Source organism: Salvelinus fontinalis, chromosome 3 (assembly GCF_029448725.1).
Source record: "Salvelinus fontinalis isolate EN_2023a chromosome 3, ASM2944872v1, whole genome shotgun sequence".
Classification (NCBI taxonomy): domain Eukaryota; kingdom Metazoa; phylum Chordata; class Actinopteri; order Salmoniformes; family Salmonidae; genus Salvelinus; species Salvelinus fontinalis.
In genome coordinates this window covers 78,450,980-78,475,373 of record NC_074667.1, presented here as the reverse complement: position 1 = coordinate 78,475,373, position 24,394 = coordinate 78,450,980, and the positions used below count along the sequence as shown (strand labels likewise).

At 44.8% G+C, this 24,394-nt stretch overlaps 3 protein-coding genes and 1 non-coding gene across 6 annotated transcripts in view; 1 reads left to right on the top strand and 3 right to left on the bottom strand.

The window, feature by feature from the left end:
• Positions 1-7,883, bottom strand: part of LOC129851520 (dual specificity calcium/calmodulin-dependent 3',5'-cyclic nucleotide phosphodiesterase 1B-like) — a 38,916-nt gene extending 31,033 nt beyond the window's left edge. The window contains exon 1 of the mRNA XM_055918142.1: positions 7,000-7,883. Within this exon, the coding sequence (XP_055774117.1) occupies positions 7,000-7,052 (53 nt within the window). The 5' untranslated portion in view covers positions 7,053-7,883. The remainder of the gene's footprint in view (positions 1-6,999) is intronic.
• On the bottom strand, positions 6,804-6,879 carry trnaa-ugc (transfer RNA alanine (anticodon UGC)). Its single transcript has one exon. It is a non-coding gene; the product is annotated as a tRNA-Ala (tRNA).
• A 2,088-nt stretch (positions 7,884-9,971) lies between the features above and the next one.
• On the top strand, positions 9,972-12,123 carry LOC129851599 (S-antigen protein-like). Its single transcript, XM_055918210.1, has 3 exons — positions 9,972-10,006; positions 10,703-10,721; positions 10,795-12,123. The coding sequence occupies exons 1-3, from the start codon at positions 9,972-9,974 to the stop codon at positions 12,121-12,123; spliced, it is 1,383 nt and encodes a 460-aa protein (XP_055774185.1).
• A 1,874-nt stretch (positions 12,124-13,997) lies between these two features.
• nckap1l (NCK associated protein 1 like) overlaps positions 13,998-24,394 on the bottom strand; it is a 41,625-nt gene continuing 31,228 nt past the window's right edge. For all 3 annotated transcript variants that reach the window (XM_055918139.1, XM_055918140.1, XM_055918141.1), the window contains 9 exons: positions 22,236-22,333; positions 21,640-21,733; positions 21,161-21,243; positions 20,806-20,886; positions 18,681-18,774; positions 18,237-18,353; positions 15,103-15,212; positions 14,879-14,971; positions 13,998-14,590 (listed from right to left, as the gene is read on the bottom strand). In XM_055918139.1, the coding sequence (XP_055774114.1) occupies positions 14,474-14,590; positions 14,879-14,971; positions 15,103-15,212; positions 18,237-18,353; positions 18,681-18,774; positions 20,806-20,886; positions 21,161-21,243; positions 21,640-21,733; positions 22,236-22,333 (887 nt within the window). In that variant the 3' untranslated portion in view covers positions 13,998-14,473. The remainder of the gene's footprint in view (positions 14,591-14,878; positions 14,972-15,102; positions 15,213-18,236; positions 18,354-18,680; positions 18,775-20,805; positions 20,887-21,160; positions 21,244-21,639; positions 21,734-22,235; positions 22,334-24,394) is intronic.

The window sequence follows — 24,394 nt, the reverse complement described above, 5'->3', positions numbered from 1 at the left end:
TAACCTCAGCATGTCACAGTAACCTCAGCATGTCACAGTAACCTCAGTATGTCACAGTAACCTCAGTATGTCACAGTAACCTCAGTATGTCACAGTAACCTCAGTATGTCACAGTAACCTCAGCATGTCACAGTTACCTCAGTACATACAGTAACCTCAGTACATACAGTAACCTCAGCATGTCACAGTAACCTCAGCATGTCACAGTAACCTCAGTACATAAAGTAACCTCAGCATGTCACAGTAAACTCATCATGTCACAGTAACCTCAGTACATAAAGTAACCTCAGCATGTCACAGTAAACTCATCATGTCACAGTAACCTCAGCATGTCACAGTAACCTCAGCATGTCACAGTAACCTCAGCATGTCACAGTAACCTCAGTACATACAGTAACCTCAGTACATACAGTAACCTCAGTATGTCACAGTAACCTCCGTACATACAGTAACCTTAGCATGTCACAGTAACCTCAGTATGTCACAGTAACCTCAGTATGTCACAGTAACCTCAGTATGTCACAGTAACCTCAGCATGTCACAGTAACCTCAGCATGTCACAGTAACCTCAGCATGTCACAGTAACCTCAGCATGTCACAGTAACCTCAGTATGTCACAGTAACCTCAGTATGTCACAGTAACCTCAGTATGTCACAGTTACCTCAGCATGTCACAGTTACCTCAGTACATACAGTAACCTCAGTACATACAGTAACCTCAGCATGTCACAGTAACCTCAGCATGTCACAGTAACCTCAGTACATACAGTAACCTCAGCATGTCACAGTAACCTCAGCATGTCACAGTAACCTCAGTATGTCACAGTAACCTCAGTATGTCACAGTAACCTCAGTATGTCACAGTAACCTCAGTACATACAGTAACCTCAGTATGTCACAGTAACCTCAGCATGTCACAGTAACCTCAGTATGTCAAAGTAACCTCAGTACATACAGTAACCTCAGTATGTCACAGTAACCTCAATATGTCACAGTAACCTCAGCATGTCACAGTAACCTCAGCATGTCACAGTAACCTCAGTATGTCACAGTAACCTCAGCATGTCACAGTAACCTCAATATGTCACAGTAACCTCAGCATGTCACAGTAACCTCAGCATGTCACAGTAACCTCAGTATGTCACAGTAACCTCAGCATGTCACAGTAACCTCAGCATGTCACAGTAACCTCAGTATGTCACAGTAACCTCAGTATGTCACAGTTACCTCAGCATGTCACAGTTACCTCAGTACATACAGTAACCTCAGTACATACAGTAACCTCAGCATGTCACAGTAACCTCAGCATGTCACAGTAACCTCAGTACATACAGTAACCTCAGCATGTCACAGTAACCTCAGCATGTCACAGTAACCTCAGTATGTCACAGTAACCTCAGTATGTCACAGTAACCTCAGTATGTCACAGTAACCTCAGTACATACAGTAACCTCAGTATGTCACAGTAACCTCAGCATGTCACAGTAACCTCAGTATGTCAAAGTAACCTCAGTACATACAGTAACCTCAGTATGTCACAGTAACCTCAATATGTCACAGTAACCTCAGCATGTCACAGTAACCTCAGCATGTCACAGTAACCTCAGTATGTCACAGTAACCTCAGCATGTCACAGTAACCTCAATATGTCACAGTAACCTCAGCATGTCACAGTAACCTCAGCATGTCACAGTAACCTCAGTATGTCACAGTAACCTCAGCATGTCACAGTAACCTCAGTATGTCACAGTAACCTCAGCATGTCACAGTAACCTCAGTATGTCACAGTAACCTCAGCATGTCACAGTAACCTCAGTATGTCAAAGTAACCTCAGTACATACAGTAACCTCAGTATGTCACAGTAACCTCAGTATGTCACAGTAACCTCAGTACATACAGTAACCTCAGTATGTCACAGTAACCTCAGCATGTCACAGTAACCTCAGTATGTCAAAGTAACCTCAGTACATACAGTAACCTCAGTATGTCACAGTAACCTCAGTATGTCACAGTAACCTCAGCATGTCACAGTAACCTCAGCATGTCACAGTAACCTCAATATGTCACAGTAACCTCAGCATGTCACAGTAACCTCAGTACATACAGTAACCTCAGTATGCACAGTAACCTCAGCATGTCACAGTAACCTCAGCATGTCACAGTAACCTCAGTACATACAGTAACCTCAGCATGTCACAGTAACCTCAGCATGTCACAGTAACCTCAGTACATACAGTAACCTCAGCATGTCACAGTAACCTCAGCATGTCACAGTAACCTCAGTACATAAAGTAACCTCAGCATGTCACAGTAACCTCAGCATGTCACAGTAACCTCAGTACATACAGTAACCTCAGTATGCACAGTAACCTCAGTATGCACAGTAACCTCAGCATGCACAGTAACCTCAGCATGTCACAGTAACCTCAGCATGTCACAGTAACATCAGCATGTCACAGTAACCTCAGTATGTCACAGTAACCTCAGTTTGTCACAGTAATCTCAGTATGTCACAGTAACCTCAGTATGTCACAGTAACCTCAGCATGTCACAGTAATCTCAGTAATCTCAGTATGTCACAGTAACCTCAGCATGTCACAGTAACCTCAGCATGTCACAGTAACCTCAGTAACCTCAGCATGTCACAGAAATCTCAGTAACCTCAGCATGTCACAGTAACCTCAGCATGTCACAGTAACCTCAGCATGTCACAGTAACCTCAGCATGTCACAGTAACCTCAGCATGTCACAGTAACCTCAGTACATACAGTAACCTCAGCATGTCACAGTAACCTCAGTACATACAGTAACCTCAGCATGTCACAGTTACCTCAGTACATACAGTAACCTCAGTACATACAGTAACCTCAGCATGTCACAGTAACCTCAGCATGTCACAGTAACCTCAGTATGTCACAGTAACCTCAGTACATACAGTAACCTCAGCATGTCACAGTAACCTCAGCATGTCACAGTAACCTCAATATGTCACAGTAACCTCAGCATGTCACAGTAACCTCAGCATGTCACAGTAACCTCAGTATGTCACAGTAACCTCAGTACATACAGTAACCTCAGCATGTCACAGTAACCTCAGCATGTCACAGTAACCTCAGTATGTCACAGTAACCTCAGTACATACAGTAACCTCAGCATGTCACAGTAACCTCAGCATGTCACAGTAACCTCAGCATGTCACAGTAACCTCAGCATGTCACAGTAACCTCAGCATGTCACAGTAACCTCAGTACATACAGTAACCTCAGCATGTCACAGTAACCCCAGTACATACAGTAACCTCAGTATGTCACAGTAACCTCAGTACATACAGTAACCTCAGCATGTCACAGTAACCTCAGTACATACAGTAACCTCAGTATGTCACAGTAACCTCAGCATGTCACAGTAACCTCAGCATGTCACAGTAACCTCAGTATGTCACAGTAACCTCAGTACATACAGTAACCTCAGTATGCACAGTAACCTCAGTATGCACAGTAACCTCAGCATGTCACAATAACCTCAGTATGTCACAGTAACCTCAGCATGTCACAATAACCTCAGTATGTCACAGTAACCTGAGTATGTCACAGTAACCTCAGTACATACAGTAACCTCAGTATGTACAGTAACCTCAGTATGTCACAGTAACCTCAGTATGTCACAGTAACCTCAGTATGTCACAGTAACCTCAGTATGTCACAGTAACCTCAGTATGTCACAGTAATCTCAGGATGTCACAGTAACCTCAGCATGTCACAGTAACCTCAGCATGTCACAGTAACCTCAGCATGTCACAGTAACCTCAGCATGTCACAGTAACCTCAGTACATACAGTAACCTCAGTATGTCACAATAGCCTCAGTATGCTACAGTAACCTCAGTATGTCACAGTAACCTCAGCATGTCACAGTAGCCTCAGCATGTCACAGTAGCCTCAGCATGTCACAGTAGCCTCAGCATGTCACAGTAACCTCAGTACATACAGTAACCTCAGTATGTCACAGTAACCTCAGCATGTCACAGTAACCTCAGCATGTCACAGTAGCCTCAGCATGTCACAGTAACCTCAGCATGTCACAGTAACCTCAGCATGTCACAGTAACCTCAGTACATACAGTAACATCAGTATGTCACAGTAATTTCAGCATGTCACAGTAACCTCAGCATGTCACAGTAACCTCAGTATGTCACAGTAACCTCAGTACATACAGTAACATCAGTATGTCACAGTAATTTCAGCATGTCACAGTAACCTCTGTATGTCACAGTAACCTCAGTATGTCACAGTAACCTCAGTACATACAGTAACATCAGTATGTCACAGTAACCTCAGTACATACAGTAACATCAGTATGTCACAGTAATTTCAGCATGTCACAGTAACCTCAGTATGTCACAGTAACCTCAGTACATACAGTAACATCAGTATGTCACAGTAACCTCAGTACATACAGTAACCTCAGCATGTCACAGTAACCTCAGTACATACAGTAACATCAGTATGTCACAGTAATTTCAGCATGTCACAGTAACCTCTGTATGTCACAGTAACCTCAGTATGTCACAGTAACCTCAGTATGTCACAGTAACAGCAGTATGTCACAGTAACCTCAGTATGTCACAGTAACCTCAGTATGTCACAGTAACCTCAGTATGTCACAGTAACCTCAGCATGTCACAGTAACCTCAGCATGTCACAGTAACCTCAGCATGTCACAGTAACCTCAGCATGTCACAGTAACCTCAGCATGTCACAGTAACCTCAGTATGTCACAGTAACCTCAGTATGTCACAGTAACCTCAGTATGTCACAGTAACCTCAGCATGTCACAGTAACCTCAGCATGTCACAGTAACCTCAGTATGTCACAGTAACCTCAGTACATACAGTAACCTCAGCATGGCACAGTAACCTCAGTACATACAGTAACCTCAGCATGGCACAGTAACCTCAGTACATAAAGTAACCTCAGCATGTCACAGTAACCTCAGCATGTCACAGTAACCTCAGTACATAAAGTAACCTCAGCATGTCACAGTAAACTCATCATGTCACAGTAACCTCAGCATGTCACAGTAACCTCAGTACATACAGTAACCTCAGTACATACAGTAACCTCAGTATGTCACAGTAACCTCCGTACATACAGTAACCTCAGCATGTCACAGTAACCTCAGTATGTCACAGTAACCTCAGTACATACAGTAACCTCAGTATGTCACAGTAACCTCAGCATGTCACAGTAACCTCAGCATGTCACAGTAACCTCAGTATGTCACAGTAACCTCAGTATGTCACAGTAACCTCAGTATGTCACAGTAACCTCAGCATGTCACAGTTACCTCAGTACATACAGTAACCTCAGTACATACAGTAACCTCAGCATGTCACAGTAACCTCAGCATGTCACAGTAACCTCAGTACATAAAGTAACCTCAGCATGTCACAGTAAACTCATCATGTCACAGTAACCTCAGTACATAAAGTAACCTCAGCATGTCACAGTAAACTCATCATGTCACAGTAACCTCAGCATGTCACAGTAACCTCAGCATGTCACAGTAACCTCAGCATGTCACAGTAACCTCAGTACATACAGTAACCTCAGTACATACAGTAACCTCAGTATGTCACAGTAACCTCCGTACATACAGTAACCTCAGTATGTCACAGTAACCTCAGCATGTCACAGTAACCTCAGTATGTCACAGTAACCTCAGCATGTCACAGTAACCTCAGCATGTCACAGTAACCTCAGCATGTCACAGTAACCTCAGCATGTCACAGTAACCTCAGCATGTCACAGTAACCTCAGTATGTCACAGTAACCTCAGTATGTCACAGTAACCTCAGTATGTCACAGTTACCTCAGCATGTCACAGTTACCTCAGTACATACAGTAACCTCAGTACATACAGTAACCTCAGTATGTCACAGTAACCTCAGCATGTCACAGTAACCTCAGTATGTCAAAGTAACCTCAGTACATACAGTAACCTCAGTACATACAGTAACCTCAGCATGTCACAGTAACCTCAGTACATACAGTAACCTCAGTATGTCACAGTAACCTCAATATGTCACAGTAACCTCAGCATGTCACAGTAACCTCAGCAACTCACAGTAACCTCAGTACATACAGTAACCTCAGCATGTCACAGTAACCTCAGCATGTCACAGTAACCTCAGCATGTCACAGTAACCTCAATATGTCACAGTAACCTCAGCATGTCACAGTAACCTCAGTATGTCAAAGTAACCTCAGTATGTCACAGTAACCTCAGCATGTCACAGTAACCTCAGTACATACAGTAACCTCAGCATGTCACAGTAACCTCAGCATGTCACAGTAACCTCAGCATGTCACAGTAACCTCAGTATGTCACAGTAACCTCAGTATGTCGCAGTAACCTCAGTATGTCACAGTTACCTCAGCATGTCACGGTAACCTCAGTACATACAGTAACCTCAGTACTTACAGTAACCTCAGTACATACAGTAACCTCAGTATGTCACAGTAACCTCAGTATGTCACAGTAACCTCAGTATGTCACAGTAACCTCAGCATGTCACAGTAACCTCAGTACATACAGTAACCTCAGCATGTCACAGTAACCTCAGTATGTCACAGTAACCTCAGCATGTCACAGTAACCTCAGTATGTCACAGTAACCTCAGCATGTCACAGTAACATCAGCATATCACGGTAACCTCACCATTTACATTTACATTTAAGTCATTTAGCAGACGCTCTTATCCAGAGCGACTTACAAGTACATACATTCATACTTTTTTGTACTGGTCCCCCGTGGGAATCGAACCCACAACCCTGGCGTTGCAAGCGCCATGCTCTACCAACTGAGCCACACGGGACCCGTGTCACAATAACCTCCTAAATCCTACCTTATCACAAACAGGAAAGGTTTACACTACATTGGAAATGCATTACCACTTTTTCGCCCCTCTTCCTATTTCCCAGAGTTCCTTTCTCTTACCTGGAGATAGGCATCTGGAGGTGTTTCTTCCTCACTCTCACCAGCTCAGCCATCCAGCCCACAGTCACAGTAAGGCAAAACCCTTAGACTCACAGTTTGACACTCCCTGCACAACCCAATGGTACTGTCCTTTACAATCCTAATCACAGAGCTCAGGCATAGTGACACAGAGCACTGAAAGAGAGAGAGTAGACTCTCCTGTCCTTTACAATCCTAATCACAGAGCTCAGGCATAGTGACACAGAGCACTGAGAGAGAGAGAGTAGACTCTCCTGTCCTTTACAATCCTAATCACAGAGCTCAGGCATAGTGACACAGAGCACTGAAAGAGAGAGAGTAGACTCTCCTGTCCTTTACAATCCTAATCACAGAGCTCAGGCATAGTGACACAGAGCACTGAAAGAGAGAGAGTAGACTCTCCTGTCCTTTACAATCCTAATCACAGAGCTCAGGCATAGTGACACAGAGCACTGAAAGAGAGAGAGTAGACTCTCCTGTCCTTTACAATCCTAATCACAGAGCTCAGGCATAGTGACACAGAGCACTGAAAGAGAGAGAGTAGACTCTCCTGTCCTTTACAATCCTAATCACAGAGCTCAGGCATAGTGACACAGAGCACTGAAAGAGAGAGAGTAGACTCTCCTGTCCTTTACAATCCTAATCACAGAGCTCAGGCATAGTGACACAGAGCACTGAAGGAGAGAGAGTAGACTCTCCTGGGGAAAAAAACTGGAAAGTAAAAGGTCTCTCAGATAACCTACTGTTCAACGGAACCACCCAAAGTTCTCTGTCCCGAGAAACACTTCTGGTACACCCCAGCCTGCGTAGCCTGCACCCATCTGGGGGAACCTAGCTGAACTGTGATAGGTCTAGGCCAAAGTGTGTCAGTTATGTCAGTGCTGTGAAAGGAAGCAGAGAGAGAGAGAGAGAGAGAGAGAGAGAGAGAGAGAGAGAGAGAGAGAGAGAGAGAGGTAGAGAGAGAGAGAGAGAGAAAGAGATGGGGGAAAGAGAGAGAGTTGAGAGAGAGACTGCACAAGAGAGGGAGAGAGAGAGTTGAGAGAGAGAGAGAGAGAGACTGCACGAGAGAGGGAGAGAGAGAGTTGAGAGAGAGAGACTGCATGAGAAAGAGGGAGAGAGAGAGAAAGAGAGAGAGCATTGAGAGAGAGAGATAGACAGAGCGAGAAAGAGGGAGAGAGAGAGAGAGAGATGGGGGGAAGGAGAGAGAGAGTAAAATAGAGAACCGAGCCAACTTCACTGATGGGGTGTTGACTGCTATGCTTTCAAGGCAGTGTGTGTACTCTAAACCCCAATGAGAATTTTCCACTGCACTGGCCATGCACAGACCAAAGTCTTTTTCACTACAGGGCTTGTAGTGACCAAACCAAAATAAACCAATTTAAACTGTCCTCCAAAGTCACCCACAACAATTCAAACTGCTATTCGATTACCCAGAAAACCAATCAACCTTACATGTCAAATGAAAACATACAACGATAACCTGAGGCTACATGTTACATTACAACACAGTACAGCAGTTTCTTTGAATTCTGCACATTTCCCATAACAACGACAACATCTCAGGTGTGGAGGCTGAAACTCCTCCTCCAGTACAGTGGAATCTTCAAATCAAAGACATTCTAGTCATTTACAAGATCAGCAATTCAATTCATTTCAGGTTTTAACTTGAGTACTGCTGGGGCATACATACACCACGTATATCTTCAATTAATTAAGCCTCATTTTATAGCTGTGGGGATGTGAGAGCTGTCTGGCGAGGTCACCGGGGACATGTCCATTCTGCTCACAGCAGAGTGACTTCCCCTGGTTGCTTGTCTTTCTCGGTGGCTGGGTCATTCCCATGCTCCTTGATGTGCCTCTTCAATTCACAGTGCATGACCGCATTTAAATCTGAAGGATCGATTTCCTCAAGTCGATCACTTTAAAAAGATGTTTTGTTTTTCTATTGGAGAAATGGCATTACGACATACGTTGTGTCTAAGAAAAGTGTGAAAAACAAAAGACATGTTGAAGTCGATTTACATGTTTCAACATCTGTCACAGTAACCTGTGACAGATGTAAAGATAAACAAAAAATTACATTAAAAAGCAATTTCAATGAGTTGGTTGTTATACGTTTGCCATGTAACCAAACATGATGTTTACATGTTGGCATCCGGGTGGAAATCATCACCATCTCAAAGGGGGAAAAAAGTGTTAAAAAAGATCCTTCATCTTTGTTTTCCGCTGGATAAAATTACTTTGTGGAAGTAGTTGCATTAAAAAAACAAATGAGAACCCTCATACAGCAGAGTGGGAGGAGTCTTCCAGTGTTGGTTAACCAAGGCTTCTCAGTGCCATCTGATTTCATTTAGAATGTTAGATCGGATTTCATTTAGAATGTTAGATCTGATTTCACTTAGAATGTTACATCTGATTTCATTTAGAATGTTAGATCTGATTTCATTTAGAATGTTAGATCTGATTTCATTTAGAATGCTAGAACTGATTTCATTTAAAATGTTAGATCTGATTTCATTTAGAATGCTAGATCTGATTTCATTTAGAATGTTAGATCTGATTTCATTTAGAATGTTAGATCTGATTTCATTTAGAATGTTAGATCGGATTTCATTTAGAATGTTAGATCTGATTTCATTTAGAATGTTAGATCGGATTTCATTTACAATGTTAGATCTGATTTCATTTAGAATGTTAGATCGGATTTCATTTACAATGTTAGATCTGATTTCATTTAGAATGTTAGATCTGATTTCATAACGGCTACATTACATTCTCCACACGTAGTCCGAATTTAAACATGATTGATCTCGTGTCATAAGGATTGGCATGACATCCTGTTCATCTAGTCTGAATGACGGTTGGATATCCTCTTCAACAAGTTTGATTTAAACGTGATTGATCTGATTTCATAATAACTGTTGGACATCCTCTTCCTCTAGTCTGAATTAAACATGTTAGGTCCTGTCCACTCCCGTCATCCCCCAGAGTGAGTGATTGTCTCTCCCCCCCAGACATAATTCATTGAATGTTTACTTTTACTGGAGAGAGATTTGACTTTTTATATCTCTATAAATCCCAGAGACAGGGGGACCTTTAGTCCCAGTATAAAACTGTTTTGAGGACTTAGCATTATCAGGAGCAGTTTGAAGATCTAAAAGTAACTTACTCAATTATCTCATCTTATATTTTAAAATGATTCACCAACCGATCATAAATTAGGAACGTGTTATTATCTTGGCTAACATTATCCAGTGTGGAACATACAACCTAGTCTTATGCAACCGTCAATGATAGAAGCAAAAGGTTCACTTTCCACATGAGTTATTTTACAACTACTACTCTGTCGACCATCATGAAACTGTAACGTACTTCTATGTGGATCTATAGCACATTACCGGTGTGTCTCTGGTTCTTACTTTTTGAACGTCAACAGGCTGATGTCAGTGTTCGGTATTCTGGGATTCATAGCGTGGTTCCTGGCTGCTGGTTGGTGCTGCAGAGGCTGTGTGTGTGTGTGTGTGTGTGTGTGTGTGTGTGTGTGTGTGTGTGTGTGTGTGTGTGTGTGTGTGTGTGTGTGTGTGTGTGTGTGTGTGTGTGTGTGTGTGTATCTGAAAATGTATGTGACTGAATGAACGTGTGTGAGAGTGTGTATGTGTATATCTGTGTGTTTGTGTGTGCATAGGTCCTGTGGCTCTCAGCAGGTGAGCATCTCTACCAACTCTGTCACCAACACTACAAGCTGTGATCCTTTACTTAAGCCCATTTTCCCACCAGTACTCGTCATCAGCGCCTCGGGACAGAGCAGCCACTGTGGAGTACAGTAGGATGTCCCCTGAACAAGACCTACAGCACACAGGGAGCTGGGACAAGGCCTCAGGAGGGAGCTGGGACAAGGCCTCAGGAGGGAGCTGGGACAAGGCCTCAGGAGGAGGGAGCTGGGACAAGGTCTCAGGAGGGAGCTGGGACAAGGTCTCAGGAGGGAGCTGGGACAAGGTCTCAGGAGGGAGCTGGGACAAGGTCTCAGGAGGGAGCTGGGACAAGGCCTCAGGAGGGAGCTGGGACAAGGCCTCAGGAGGGAGCTGGGACAAGGCCTCAGGAGGAGGGAGCTGGGACAAGGCCTCAGGAGGAGGGAGCTGGGACAAGGCCTCAGGAGGAGGGAGCTGGGACAAGGCCTCAGGAGGAGGGAGCTGGGACAAGGCCTCAGGAGGAGGGAGCTGGGACAAGGCCTCAGGAGGAGGGAGCTGGGACAAGGCCTCAGGAGGAGGGAGCTGGGACAAGGCCTCAGGAGGAGGGAGCTGGGACAAGGCCTCAGGAGGGAGCTGGGACAAGGCCTCAGGAGGGAGCTGGGACAAGGCCTCAGGAGGGAGCTGGGACAAGGCCTCAGGAGGGAGCTGGGACAAGGCCTCAGGAGGAGGGAGCAGGGACAAGGCCTCAGGAGGAGGGAGCTGGGACAAGGCCTCAGGAGGAGGGAGCTGGGACAAGGCCTCAGGAGGGAGCTGGGACAAGGCCTCAGGAGGAGGGAGCTGGGACAAGGCCTCAGGAGGGAGCATGGACAAGGCCTCAGGAGGGAGCTGGGACAAGGCCTCAGGAGGGAGCTGGGACAAGGTCTCAGGAGGGAGCTGGGACAAGGCCTCAGGAGGGAGCTGGGACAAGGCCTCAGGAGGGAGCTGGGACAAGGCCTCAGGAGGGAGCTGGGACAAGGCCTCAGGAGGGAGCTGGGACAAGGCCTCAGGAGGAGGGAGCTGGGACAAGGCCTCAGGAGGGAGCTGGGACAAGGCCTCAGGAGGGAGCTGGGACAAGGCCTCAGGAGGGAGCTGGGACAAGGCCTCAGGATGGAGCTGGGACAAGGCCTCAGGAGGAGGGAGCTGGGACAAGGCCTCAGGAAGAGGGAGCTGGGACAAGGCCTCAGGAAGAGGGAGCTGGGACAAGGCCTCAGGAGGAGGGAGCTGGGACAAGGCCTCAGGAGGGAGCTGGGACAAGGCCTCAGGAGGGAGCTGGGACAAGGCCTCAGGAGGGAGCTGGGACAAGGCCTCAGGAGGAGGGAGCTGGGACAAGGCCTCAGGAGGGAGCTGGGACAAGGCCTCAGGGGGGAGCACCGGCTAATTGTGACCAGATTAGCCGGTGCCTCCCTTGTAGGCAAATTATATGACAGATATTCTTTCAAAATAATATCGATTTATTTATATACTGATACCATAAGTTCAATGGTGCTACCTGTCGATGATTTTAGAGACCCAGTATCAGAGGCCCAGTATCAGAGGCCCAGTATCAGAGGCCCAGTATCAGAGGCCCAGTATAATGCTGATTTAAATGCTTTGAACATCGACATCTGTTTACACTTGACTGGTATCCAGACACAATGCGTTTCAGACCACCTCCAGATGTGAGCAGGAAAATCTGATCACAATCAGATCACAGAGCTTTCAATCATCTACACATGTGTAAAAATGTGGGCACAATCAGAATGTGGACAAGATCATGACAAAAGGGTGAATGTTAGCACCAGGTATGATCGAGGCTAACGTGGTATACTGTAGTGTAATTGTGCTAAATAGTGAGGAGCTGTTCAGTCACTTAGTTCGCCATGTCTCAATGCACTCCATCATGTGAGGTGTTCCTATCTACTGAGGTGTTCCTACCTACTGAGGTGTTCCTACCTACTGAGGTGTTCCTACCTACTGAGGTGTTCCTATCTACTGAGGTGTTCCTACCTACTGAGGTGTTCCTACCTACTGAGGTGTTCCTATCTACTGAGGTGTTCCTACCTACTGGGGTGTTCCTACCTACTGGGGTGTTCCTATCTACTGGGGTGTTCCTATCTACTGGGGTGTTCCTACCTACTGGGGTGTTCCTACCTACTGGGGTGTTCCTACCTACTGAGGTGTTCCTACCTACTGAGGTGTTCCTACCTACTGAGGTGTTCCTACCTACTGAGGTGTTCCTACCTACTGAGGTGTTCCTATCTACTGGGGTGTTCCTACCTACTGGGGTGTTCCCATCTACTGGGGTGTTCCCACCTACTGGGGTGTTCCTACCTACTGGGGTGTTCCTACCTACTGAGGTGTTCCTACCTACTGGGGTGTTCCTACCTACTGGGGTGTTCCTACCTACTGGGGTGTTCCTACCTACTGAGGTGTTCCTACCTACTGAGGTGTTCCTACCTACTGGGGTGTTCCTACCTACTGGGGTGTTCCTACCTACTGGGGTGTTCCTACCTACTGGGGTGTTCCTACCTACTGGGGTGTTCCTACCTACTGGGGTGTTCCCACCTACTGAGGTGTTCCTATCTACTGGGGTGTTCCTACCTACTGAGGTGTTCCTACCTACTGGGGTGTTCCTACCTACTGGGGTGTTCCTACCTACTGAGGTGTTCCTACCTACTGGGGTGTTCCTACCTACTGGGGTGTTCCTACCTACTGGGGTGTTCCTACCTACTGGGGTGTTCCTACCTACTGAGGTGTTCCTACCTACTGAGGTGTTCCTACCTACTGAGGTGTTCCTACCTACTGAGGTGTTCCTATCTACTGAGGTGTTCCTATCTACTGAGGTGTTCCTACCTACTGAGGTGTTCCTACCTACTGGGGTGTTCCTACCTACTGAGGTGTTCCCATCTACTGGGGTGTTCCTACCTACTGAGGTGTTCCTATCTACTGAGGTGTGAGGTGTTCCATAGAGTCCCTACCGAGAACTTCTAGACCATTGGGGAGGCCCAGTACACACACAGTACAGGATGGGACACTCTCCCCAGCCTAACAACAGACCCCAGGGCTGAACACAGGGGACGCTTGGTACAGGTTGGGGTAGGTAGTCTTTCTGAGCGGTGGGAATGACATACACTCATATTAGTGTAATGTGTATGTTGTTATTCTCTTGTACTGTTAAACACACATTTAAATTAATATCAGTAACCTGTATTCATAGACAATGGGAGTAAGTATTGTATTTTTTCCAAGATCTCTCCAAAAAACGATTTGACATTTTCTTTCATAAACCCTTTAATGGCTAAATAAAGCTTATAGCATTTCTGAAAGTTTACAAAGCTACAAATAATTGTGTTAGCTGTGCATAGTAACAAATTAAATCAATCATTATTATTTATAAATCCCATTTTACATCATCAGTTGTTACAAAGTGCTTTTTACAGTAATCCAACGTTGACCCCATAGAGCTTTTACAGTAACAAGACCTAGACCCTACAGAGCAGAAGGCAGTATTTGGCGACATCAGAGACTAGAGCCAGGATTCAATCTGAAACGGTGCTATAGCAGGCCTGATGAACACGGTTAACATTGCCTTTGAAAGCCACACTGTCTACAAAAGCGAGCGGATTGAATCCCAACCTAGAAGAGGGTATATTGGATACTCAGTGCCGCCAGCCCAGGGATTTGATGAAGGCCTTGTACACCTCTCTGTAGACGTTCCTCATCTGTGCCTGTGTCTGTGTGTGTCTGTGTTAGCCCAGTGTAATGATAGAGTTCTTGTAGACCTCTCTGTAGGCGTTCCTCAACAGGACATAAGGGAAGCAGCTCTCCAACATGTCCTGGCTCAGGAACGGAGACGCCTCCACGATCTGTAGAGGAGGTAAGGTGGCCAATCAGATGAAGAGAATACATTTTTCATGTATAGAAAATAAAAAAAAGGTTAAATGTACAGTATACATGATTATTGACTTTTTCTCCTGAACCATGTGACCCGACAGGGGAAAACTTCTGGGACCTTGTTACGAGTCAGTCAGTAATCCTCGTCCGAGCCAGAACGACCCATAAAAGGACCTAGATATGGCCCCTGACATTTTTCCACATTACCCTAAGTAGAAATACTGTAGGATGGGCATGTTTCCAAGAAGACCTGAGCCTACCATGTGCAGGAGAAGATAGATGGAGTCTCTGTTCTTGCTGTCCACCCTATTCTCTACATTCTGACCCAGCTGGAGCAGAGTGGAAGACGCCACCTAGAAGAACAGGATTCACATTGAGCAGTAGGAATAGATCTACAACTACAGTACAACTGTTTATCAGATGAAAATGTCCCGTGTGTCAACATGACCTCTTTAGAGACGGTGCATCCAGGCTGATCACGTACCAGGAGGAACTCCTTAAGGTGCTGCTCTATGTTCTTGCTCTCGACGGTGAACATGGCTGCGAACAGCTGGTTGACGGCCGTGGCCAGACAGTGGATGTTGTTGTGATGCCCTGCGGTCGATCAATTCAAATCAATCAATCAATTAGTTGGGTGACGGCAGTGGCAAGACAATGAAAGTTGTGGTTCCCTGCTGTCAATCAATCAATTATCAAAGCAGAAGCCAGAGCCACACAGTTAGAGAGAAACCAAACTAAATGAAAGACACCACTTTTTATTATTTTTTTACAGGAACAGTCAACTCCCTAGACCGTAGGAGGTGTCCATTAGATCCAGCACTGCCAATAACAAAAGGTGGCCACACATTCTGTAGCTCCGATGTAACAACAACAATCCTACCGACGCTTCGACGGATCCCGTCTTCATCAGGGTTTCTGAATCCTTTAATTCCAGGTCATGTTTAAAACGCAGACAGACTAAAACCTGAACGCCATCTCTGATGTCACCATCTCTCGGACTTTGATTAACGGTTGTTATTTGATGCTCTTAGAGACTTCTCCATCCGGCTCTGTGCCAACTCATGAGACAACTTCATGAAAAGTCTATGTCGTCTGACACAATAAACTATGGGGCGGCAGGTAGCCTAGTGGTTAAAGTGTTGGACTAGTCACCGTAAAGGTTGCAAGATCGAATCCCCGAGCTGATAAGGTAAAATCTGTCATTCCGCCCCTGAACAAGGCAGTTAACCCACTCTTCCTAGGCCGTCATTGAAAATTTGAATTTGTTCTTAACTGACTTGTCTAATTAAGTAAAGGGTAAAAAAAGATTTAAAAAACAAACAACAGCATCCCAAACGGCACCTTATTCCCTATATAGTACACTTCACCATGGGCCCTGGTCAAAAGTAGTGCACTTCACCATGGGCCCTGGTCAAAAGTAGTGCACTTCCCTATGGGCCCTGGTCAAAAGTAGTGCACTTCCCTATGGGCCCTGGTCAAAAGTAGTGCACTTCCCTATGGGCCCTGGTCAAAAGTAGTGCACTTCCCTATGGGCCCTGGTCAAAAGTAGTGCACTTCCCTATGGGCCCTGGTCAAAAGTAGTGCACTTCCCTATGGGCCCTGGTCAAAAGTAGTGCACTTCCCTATGGGTCCTGGTCAAAAGTAGTGCACTTCCCTATGGGTCCTGGTCAAAAGTAGTGCACTTCCTTATGGGCCCTGGTCAAAAGTAGTGCACTTCCCTACGGGTCCTGGTCAAAAGTAGTGCACTTCCCTATGGGTCCTGGTCAAAAGCAGTGCACTTCCTTATGGGCCCTGGTCAAAAGTAGTGCACTTCCCTACGGGCCCTGGTCAAAAGTAGTGCACTTCCTTATGGGTCCTGGTCAAAAGTAGTGCACTTCCTTATGGGCCCTGGTCAAAAGTAGTGCACTTCCTTATGGTCCCTGGTCAAAAGTAGTGCACTATTGGGGATAGGGTGTAATTTGGGACACTATCCAGAGTCCTTGGTAAAAACAAGTATTTCATTAGTCAACCTGTCTGAGTTAAGGTCAACGGGGAATTAGAAGAATTCCAAGGTGTCACAGTGATGACTGTGATGATGTCACTGTTCCCCCAAGTTCTGGTAAACTGGCGTGAACAGTGTCCATGGAATGTCAACCACATTGAACCAGTTAGCATAACTGTGGCAGATTCCACTTGTGTCGAATTTCACTTAGACGTGCATTGACGTCGATGGGAGATTAGGTGGAAATGTTACTTATGATTCACCCCTGAAAGATTCAAAATGAGCCAGTGCCTATTGAGCGTCTTTCCTAATCAGTTAGGATTGAAGCATACAGCTGGATCTACGCTAGTGCCGAGCGATTACAGCTTTTTAAGGTTGGATCAGTTTTGGTTTGATTATTAAAAAAGGCTGGATTGAATGTTGTAACAACACAGAATAAAACAATGAATACAAGTCCCCTGATGGTAGTGACTGTCCATTACTACTTACTACTACTATCACTTATTAACCAACATTTACTCACATTACTTTACTAAAATATTTCTGTTGTGTATTTTACATTAGTTTTATTTAATGACTTTAATATTTCTTTCAAAGTCATCATCTCATCTCTATAGAGCTGCTGTCTGACAACATCACTATTTTTGTAGTTCTTCAAAGTAAATAAGGCCTACTTTTAAGACTGCTGAATACCAACTATTAAATCACTTGGATCATGTATTTTCAGGTAGAGATGCCTCGCGAAGCAACAGCTGCTCTCTACATCCCCCTCACAATCGCTCATTCATTTCGGTTAATCGCGTAGCACTAATCTACACACAACAGATGACATGAGAAGGGCAGCTGTTGCTATTGTAACACCCAATGAGGATCCAAATGAACACATAAATCAGATCTGGAAAGAAAAAAAATGCTTTTAAAATGTTTGAGTGAACAGACAACCCTGCTTGAAGAATTTCCCCAAGGGTTAAATTAAGCAATAAGGCACGAGGTGGTGTGGTATAGGGCCAATATACCACGGCTAAGGGCTGTTCTTCAGCGCGATGCATCCCGGAGTGCTGGAAAGAGCCATTAGCCGTGGTATATTGGCCGTATATTGGCCGTATATTGGCCGTATATTGGCCGTATATTGGCCGTATATTGGCCGTATATTGGCCGTATATTGGCCGTATATTGGCCGTATATTGGCCGTATATTGGCCGTATATTGGCCGTATATTGGCCGTATATTGGCCGTATATTGGCCGTATATTGGCCGTATATTGGCCGTATATTGCAAACCCAAGAGGTGCCTTGTTGCTATTTTAAACTGGTTACTAAAGTAATTAGAGCAGTAAAAATACATGCTTTGTCATACCCATGGTATACGGTCTCATATAGCAAGGCTGTCAGCCAATCAGCATTCAGGGCTGGAACCAACCAGTTTATAATAAAGATTATTAGATGAAATGAACATCCTGTCGAATGTAGGAGGAGGAGTCGGGGATCCAGCGTCAGAGAAGGCAGAGACAAAATGTAATGGTGTTGGATTTGCACTGAACTAAATGTATCACTAGGGTTAATGTCACCGTATGTTCAACAGGGAGTGAAGAGGGACATCCAAGTACATTTATCACAAGTCAATAACCCAGCCCTTACCACCATAATGTCTGCTGTAGTAGGAGTTGGGATCCAACGCCAGGATGGGCAGAGACACAGCGATGTAAACCAGGAGAAGGCAGGTTAGCTTGTACTCCTCATCAACTGACGAGTTATCTGGAGAGTAGAACTCATATTTAGCAAACCTCCCTTTTAAATCTTTTTTTCTCTTCTTCTAAACTCTAGAAAACATTCATAGGAAATAAACAAAAGGGAAGTTGAAAGACATGCATTAATAGGTTAAATATTTGTTTGTTTGACGTTTTAGCCAATTGGAGTCCAGCTATAAAAGGGGAGGATAGATTGTGGAATCCTGCTGTTTTGTCATAAAGATATATTTTGTACAAAACCAATAAATGTAGTCCTTCGAGCCGGATAGTGACAATTGTCTTGGAACATGACCAGTCTAAAAACTGACATCCCACCAGAGACTATTGTATTTACCTGTACGCATACTAGCGACGGCTGCCACCAAGGCAGGGTCGATGTCACAAGTCAGACCTGCTGCAGACGCCAGCTCAAACACCGTCAGGGTTACCTGAATCAATTAAAACAAGATGGTTTCAACTGTTTTTAAATCTTAAAAGATGCCTTCCTTTACTTATTTGGCTTACTTGCTCTCTTTATCTTCTAGCGGAGCATAAAAGCCTCCATTAAGTAAATATTTCTTAAACTGGAACTATAAAGCATTGGGTAACTACTGTTCCCTCTTTCTGTAGCACGGGGTGGGGGTATTTTTTGGGGGGGGGGGGGGGGCTCAGAATGTTTCCGTTGAGGTGGTTATTTTAGTTGAGAGGTTGCAGACCAGACAGACATGATGTGTCTCTTACATGGAGGTCAGCTTGCCTCTGCTTGATGCCTGCTGACGTCTTAGGGTTTATCCTAAACCAGGCATGTTATCTTTTCTCTGCAGACTTGGGTTCAAATAATGTTTGAAATCTTTCAAATACTTTAAGTGTTTGTTTTAGCCCGCTTGACGTGCCAGGTTGGCAGGGTTTGACTGTTCTATTGGTTTCCATAGCACTATACAAACTCTAACCAGCACAGATAAAGTATTTTTAAATGATTTCCAATAGTATTTACACCCGGGTCTGGGATGTCTGCTTTGTATGTCCTACTCTCACGCTCAGGGGGAAGACATAAGCAGGCCAGGGGGCTTTCCACAGTCAGATCCACATCTCATAAAATACGCTTTCTACTGTTCTGCCGCTCTACTCCTCTCTACTCTGCTCCTCTCTACTCTGCTCCTCTCTACTCTGCTCCTCTCTACTCTGCTCCTCTCTACTCTGCTCCTCTCTACTGCTCCTCTCTACTCTACTGCTCCTCTCTACTCCTCTGAATAACACTAATTCATCGTATGAACCGTTGTTTTTTGGTATTGATCCCACCCTACCCTATACCCTTCTACCCTTTACCCTATACCCTCCTACCCTACCCCACCCTGTTCTAACCTATCCTACCATATCTTGTCCTACCATTCCCTATTCTATCCTATCCTGTTTTTACCCTACCCTGTCATGCGATCCATATCCTACCCTATCCGATTCTACCCTATAGCATACCCTATCATCCTACCCTATAATATCCTACCCATTCCTATCCTATGCTACCCTATTGTATCCTACCCTATAATTCCATATCCAACCCTATCCTGTCCTACCCTATCTTACCCTACCCATTCCTATCCTATCCTATGCTACCCTATCATATCCTACCCTATCCAACCCTGTCTTACCCTATAACACCCTACCATATCCAACACTACCCTATCCAACCCTAATGTGTCCTACCATACCATATCCTACCCTAACATACACTACTCTGTTCTATCCTACCCTAACCCATCCTACTCTATCATGCGCTACCCTATCCGATTCTACTCTATAACGTACCCAATCAATCCTACCCAGCTCTACCCTATCCTCCCCTACGCTATCCTATCCCACCATATTGGATCCTACCCTATAATACTGTATCCTATCCAACCCTACCCCACCCTACCTTAACAAATCCTATCATGTGTTACCCTATCCGATTCTACCCTATGACGTACCTATCAATCCATCCCCTACCATACCCTATCCTATCCCACCCTTTCCTATCATATCCAACCCTACGCTATCCTATCCTACCCTATCCCACCCTACCGTATCCTACCCTATAATAATCTTCCTTCTCCTACATACCATATCCTACCCTATCCACCCCTACCCTATCCAAACCTACCATATCCACCCCTACCCTATCCTACTGTATCATATCCTATAATACCGTATCCTATCCAACCCTATCCTTTCCTGTCCTACCCTATCCCACCCTACCGTATCCTATAATAATCTACCTTCTCCTACATACCATATCCTATCCAATCCTACCCTGAATTACCCTACAATACCATATTCTATCCAACCCTACTGTATCCTACCCTTCCCTATCCCACCTTATCCTACCCTGCCATATCGTATCCTACCCTTCCCAACACTACCCATCCAAACCCTAGCCTATCCTACCCTACCGTTTATTCTCAGATTATATTCAATTTTCCTGACCTAAGCAAAACACGCTGTACCTTGATGTCTGTGTCAGGGGAGACCAAGTCCCTTAGGCTCTCAATGGGCCCCATCAGGTAGGGGCAATGCTTCTGCATGATCTGAAGACGGAGAACAGAGGGATTAGCTTGGTCATAGGGTACTTAAAGACCAAGAGTGTTTTCTGCAGGAAATGAATACTTTATTTGAAGCCTCCGTCATAAGGGCGACAGATGTCATAAACAGTTGTGGCAGCTGGCGTCACCTCATGGCAACTGACTTCACAGTGTTATAACATGACACAAACAATACACAACAACAACAGCCGTATACCCACACGAGGGGAATGAAATGAAATTCTCCATTCAATATATTATAAGTGGTAGTGTGTCTCACGTCTTCCAGCGCGTCCTGTGCCATGGCCCTAAAGGACAGGATCACTCCGATGATGGTCATCCTCTTCAGAACGTTCTCTCCCGCTGGACAGGAACACACGAGGGATTAAAGCTACATTCATTCAATCTATTATCCTTTTAGTATCGTGAGGCACGGAGATGTTTTGACATCTCTGAAATCATGCATTGGATTTCAGTTGGAGAAGTTCCAGTTATATTACACACACTGCACAGATCAGACAGGATCAGACAGGATTCAGTCCCCCTGAGGTGTTTCACATCACCTTTCACATCAACTGATAAAGCATTCTGTTTGGCTGTCTTCTCATCTTCCTCCTGTTCCCCCATGCAGCTCACTTCCCTGGAGGTTAGTGTGTGTGTGTGTGCAGGTGTGTGTGTGTGTGTGTGTGTGTGTGTGTGTGTGTGTGTGTGTGTGTGTGTGTGTGTGTGTGTGTGTGTGTGTGCATCCGCATGTGTTACCAGGCAGTCTCTTCTGGAGGTTAGCCATGGCCTCAGGTTTGTCAAAGTTAGCTCTCATCTGAACTAGCACATCCATGTTCTCTATCACCAGTTTCTGAAGAGGAGAGGAGAGAAGAGAGGAAATAAGAGGAGAGAAAAGAGAAGAAAGAGAAGAGAGAGGAAATGAGAGGAGGTGAAAAGAGAAGCAAAGAGAAGAGCAGAGGAAAAATAAAAATAGATGGATAGAATTGTGAGATACTGTTAAACTACCAGGTTATGAGTGCAATCACAGACTTAATGTCAAGTTCAATCTTATTGTCAACTTTCTACCATTTACTGTTGGAGCTGAAATAACACATTGATCAGGAGACATTCTCTCTTTCAGACGGTATGTTGATTTAACCTTTATTTAAGCAGGGACAAATGAGATCATTTTTTAAATATAAATTAAAACAAGGGATGTTCAGGTCACAATGACCTGCATCATCTCCTTTCGGACTGTGTGGGGGAGAGTAAGAGTGACTTCATAGTTCAACAGCGGCAGATCAGAGATAGACCCGCCAGCCGGCCCTCTGAGAGAGATGAGCCATCTGTAATTGTTTGAAGCTTAATCCTACCTTGAGTTCTCCGACTTGTGAGGTGATGTGCCACATCAGGTTCTCACTGAGGAACTTGAGACCGTACGGACCAATCAGCTCGGCCAGGGCCTGCATCTCTGGGCAGATTAGGGATGAAGGGGAGATTATGGATGTGTGGTTTAGAATGTAGTTGTCACGCCCTGATCTGTTTCACCTGTTCCTGTGATTGTCTCCACCCCTCCAGGTGTCGCTTATTTTCCCCTGTGTATTTATCCCTGTGTTTCCTGTCTCTCTGTACCAGTGTATTTATCCCTGTGTTTCCTGTCTCTCTGTACCAGTGTATTTATCCCTGTGTTTCCTGTCTCTCTGTACCAGTGTATTTATCCCTGCGTTTCCTGTCTCTCTGTGCCAGTGTATTTATCCCTGTGTTTCCTGTCTCTCTGTGCCAGTGTATTTATCCCTGTGTTTCCTGTCTCTCTGTACCAGTGTATTTATCCCTGTGTTTCCTGTCTCTCTGTACCAGTGTATTTATCCCTGTGTTTCCTGTCTCTCTGTACCAGTGTATTTATCCCTGTGTTTCCTGTCTCTCTGTACCAGTGTATTTATCCCTGTGTTTCCTGTCTCTCTGTACCAGTGTATTTATCCCTGTGTTTCCTGTCTCTCTGTACCAGTGTATTTATCCCTGTGTTTCCTGTCTCTCTGTACCAGTGTATTTATCCCTGTGTTTCCTGTCTCTCTGTACCAGTGTATTTATCCCTGTGTTTACTGTCTCTCTATGCCAGTGTATTTATCCCTGTGTTTCCTGTCTCTCTGGGCCAGTTCGTCTTGTATGTTTAGTCAAGTCAACCAGCGTGTTTTTCCCGTACTCCTTTTCTATTCTCTTTTGCTAGTCTTCCTGGTTTTGACCACTGCCTGACTCTGGACTACTTTCCCACCTGCCTGCCCTTGAATCTGCCTCCCCTTCGGTACCTATTGGACTCGGAACTGGTTTTGACCTTTTGCATGTACATGACCATTCTCTTGTCTACCTCTTTTTGGATGAATAAACATTGTAAGATTCCAACCATCTGCCTCCTGTGTCTGCATCTGGGTCTCAACCTTGTGCCTTGATAGTCGTTTAGACTGTAGTTTAGACTGCAGTTAGGACCTGCAGGTTACAACACCTGAGGGGTACAACACCTGAGAGGTAAACTACAAAAGCAAGCTAGATCTACTCTGGGTTTGCTAAAGCTAGCCAGCTTCAGTTATCTTCACATTCCAGCTCAGGTTTCATCCATACTACGACGGTGGATATACCTTGTCCGCCTGCTGCTAACTCTAGCAGGCTTGTAAACTAGTTGAATGCCAAACTCTTTATTGAGAAAATACTGCAACATCAATTCAGGGGCGAGTCAGTGTCACATTTTCATTTGTGCCAAAATGAAAAACGTTTTCAAATTCAGCAGGCTTTGGAGTGAAATAGGCTATTTGATTACTTATCGTTAATGCTGTCTTTGGTGTGCTTTTCAGTGGACAAACACCTTTTTATTCCCATTCCTAATCTATACAATAATTTTCATACAAAAGTTTAAAATTAATTCTGTCATTACTAAATGTGTAATGTGATATTGTATGACAATTTTTGTAACACAAAAAACTACATTATTATTCAATCTTCTTCCTCAAATGAAGGGAATGATGAAGCAATCTTTGCAAAAGGGAGGGAATATGATTTCATTGGTCCTTAACTCTCAGCTCAGACACTTCATTCACGATAAACAGAGTTATCCCTGAGTTAGCCTGCCCAGCAGCAGGTTAGTTCTGAGTGCAGGATAAACAGAGTTATCCCTGAGTTAGCCTGCCCAGTAGCAGGTTAGTTCTGAATGCAGGATAAACAGAGTTATCCCTGAGTTAGCCTGCCCAGCAGCAGGTTAGTTCTGAATGCAGGATACACAGAGTTATCCCTGAGTTAGCCTGCCCAGTAGCAGGTTAGTTCTGAATGCAGGATAAACAGAGTTATCCACTGAGTTAGCCTGCCCAGCAGCAGGTTAGTTCTGAATGCAGGATACACAGAGTTATCCCTGAGTTAGCCTGCCCAGTAGCAGGTTAGTTCTGAATGCAGGATAAACAGAGTTATCCACTGAGTTAGCCTGCCCAGCAGCAGGTTAGTTCTGAATGCAGGATAAACAGAGTTATCCACTGAGTTAGCCTGCCCAGCA

Bases quoted from the DNA above. Each gene is read 5' to 3' on its own strand.
- LOC129851599 (XM_055918210.1), top strand. From the start codon at position 9,972: ATGTTAGGTCCTGTCCACTCCCGTCATCCCCCAGA.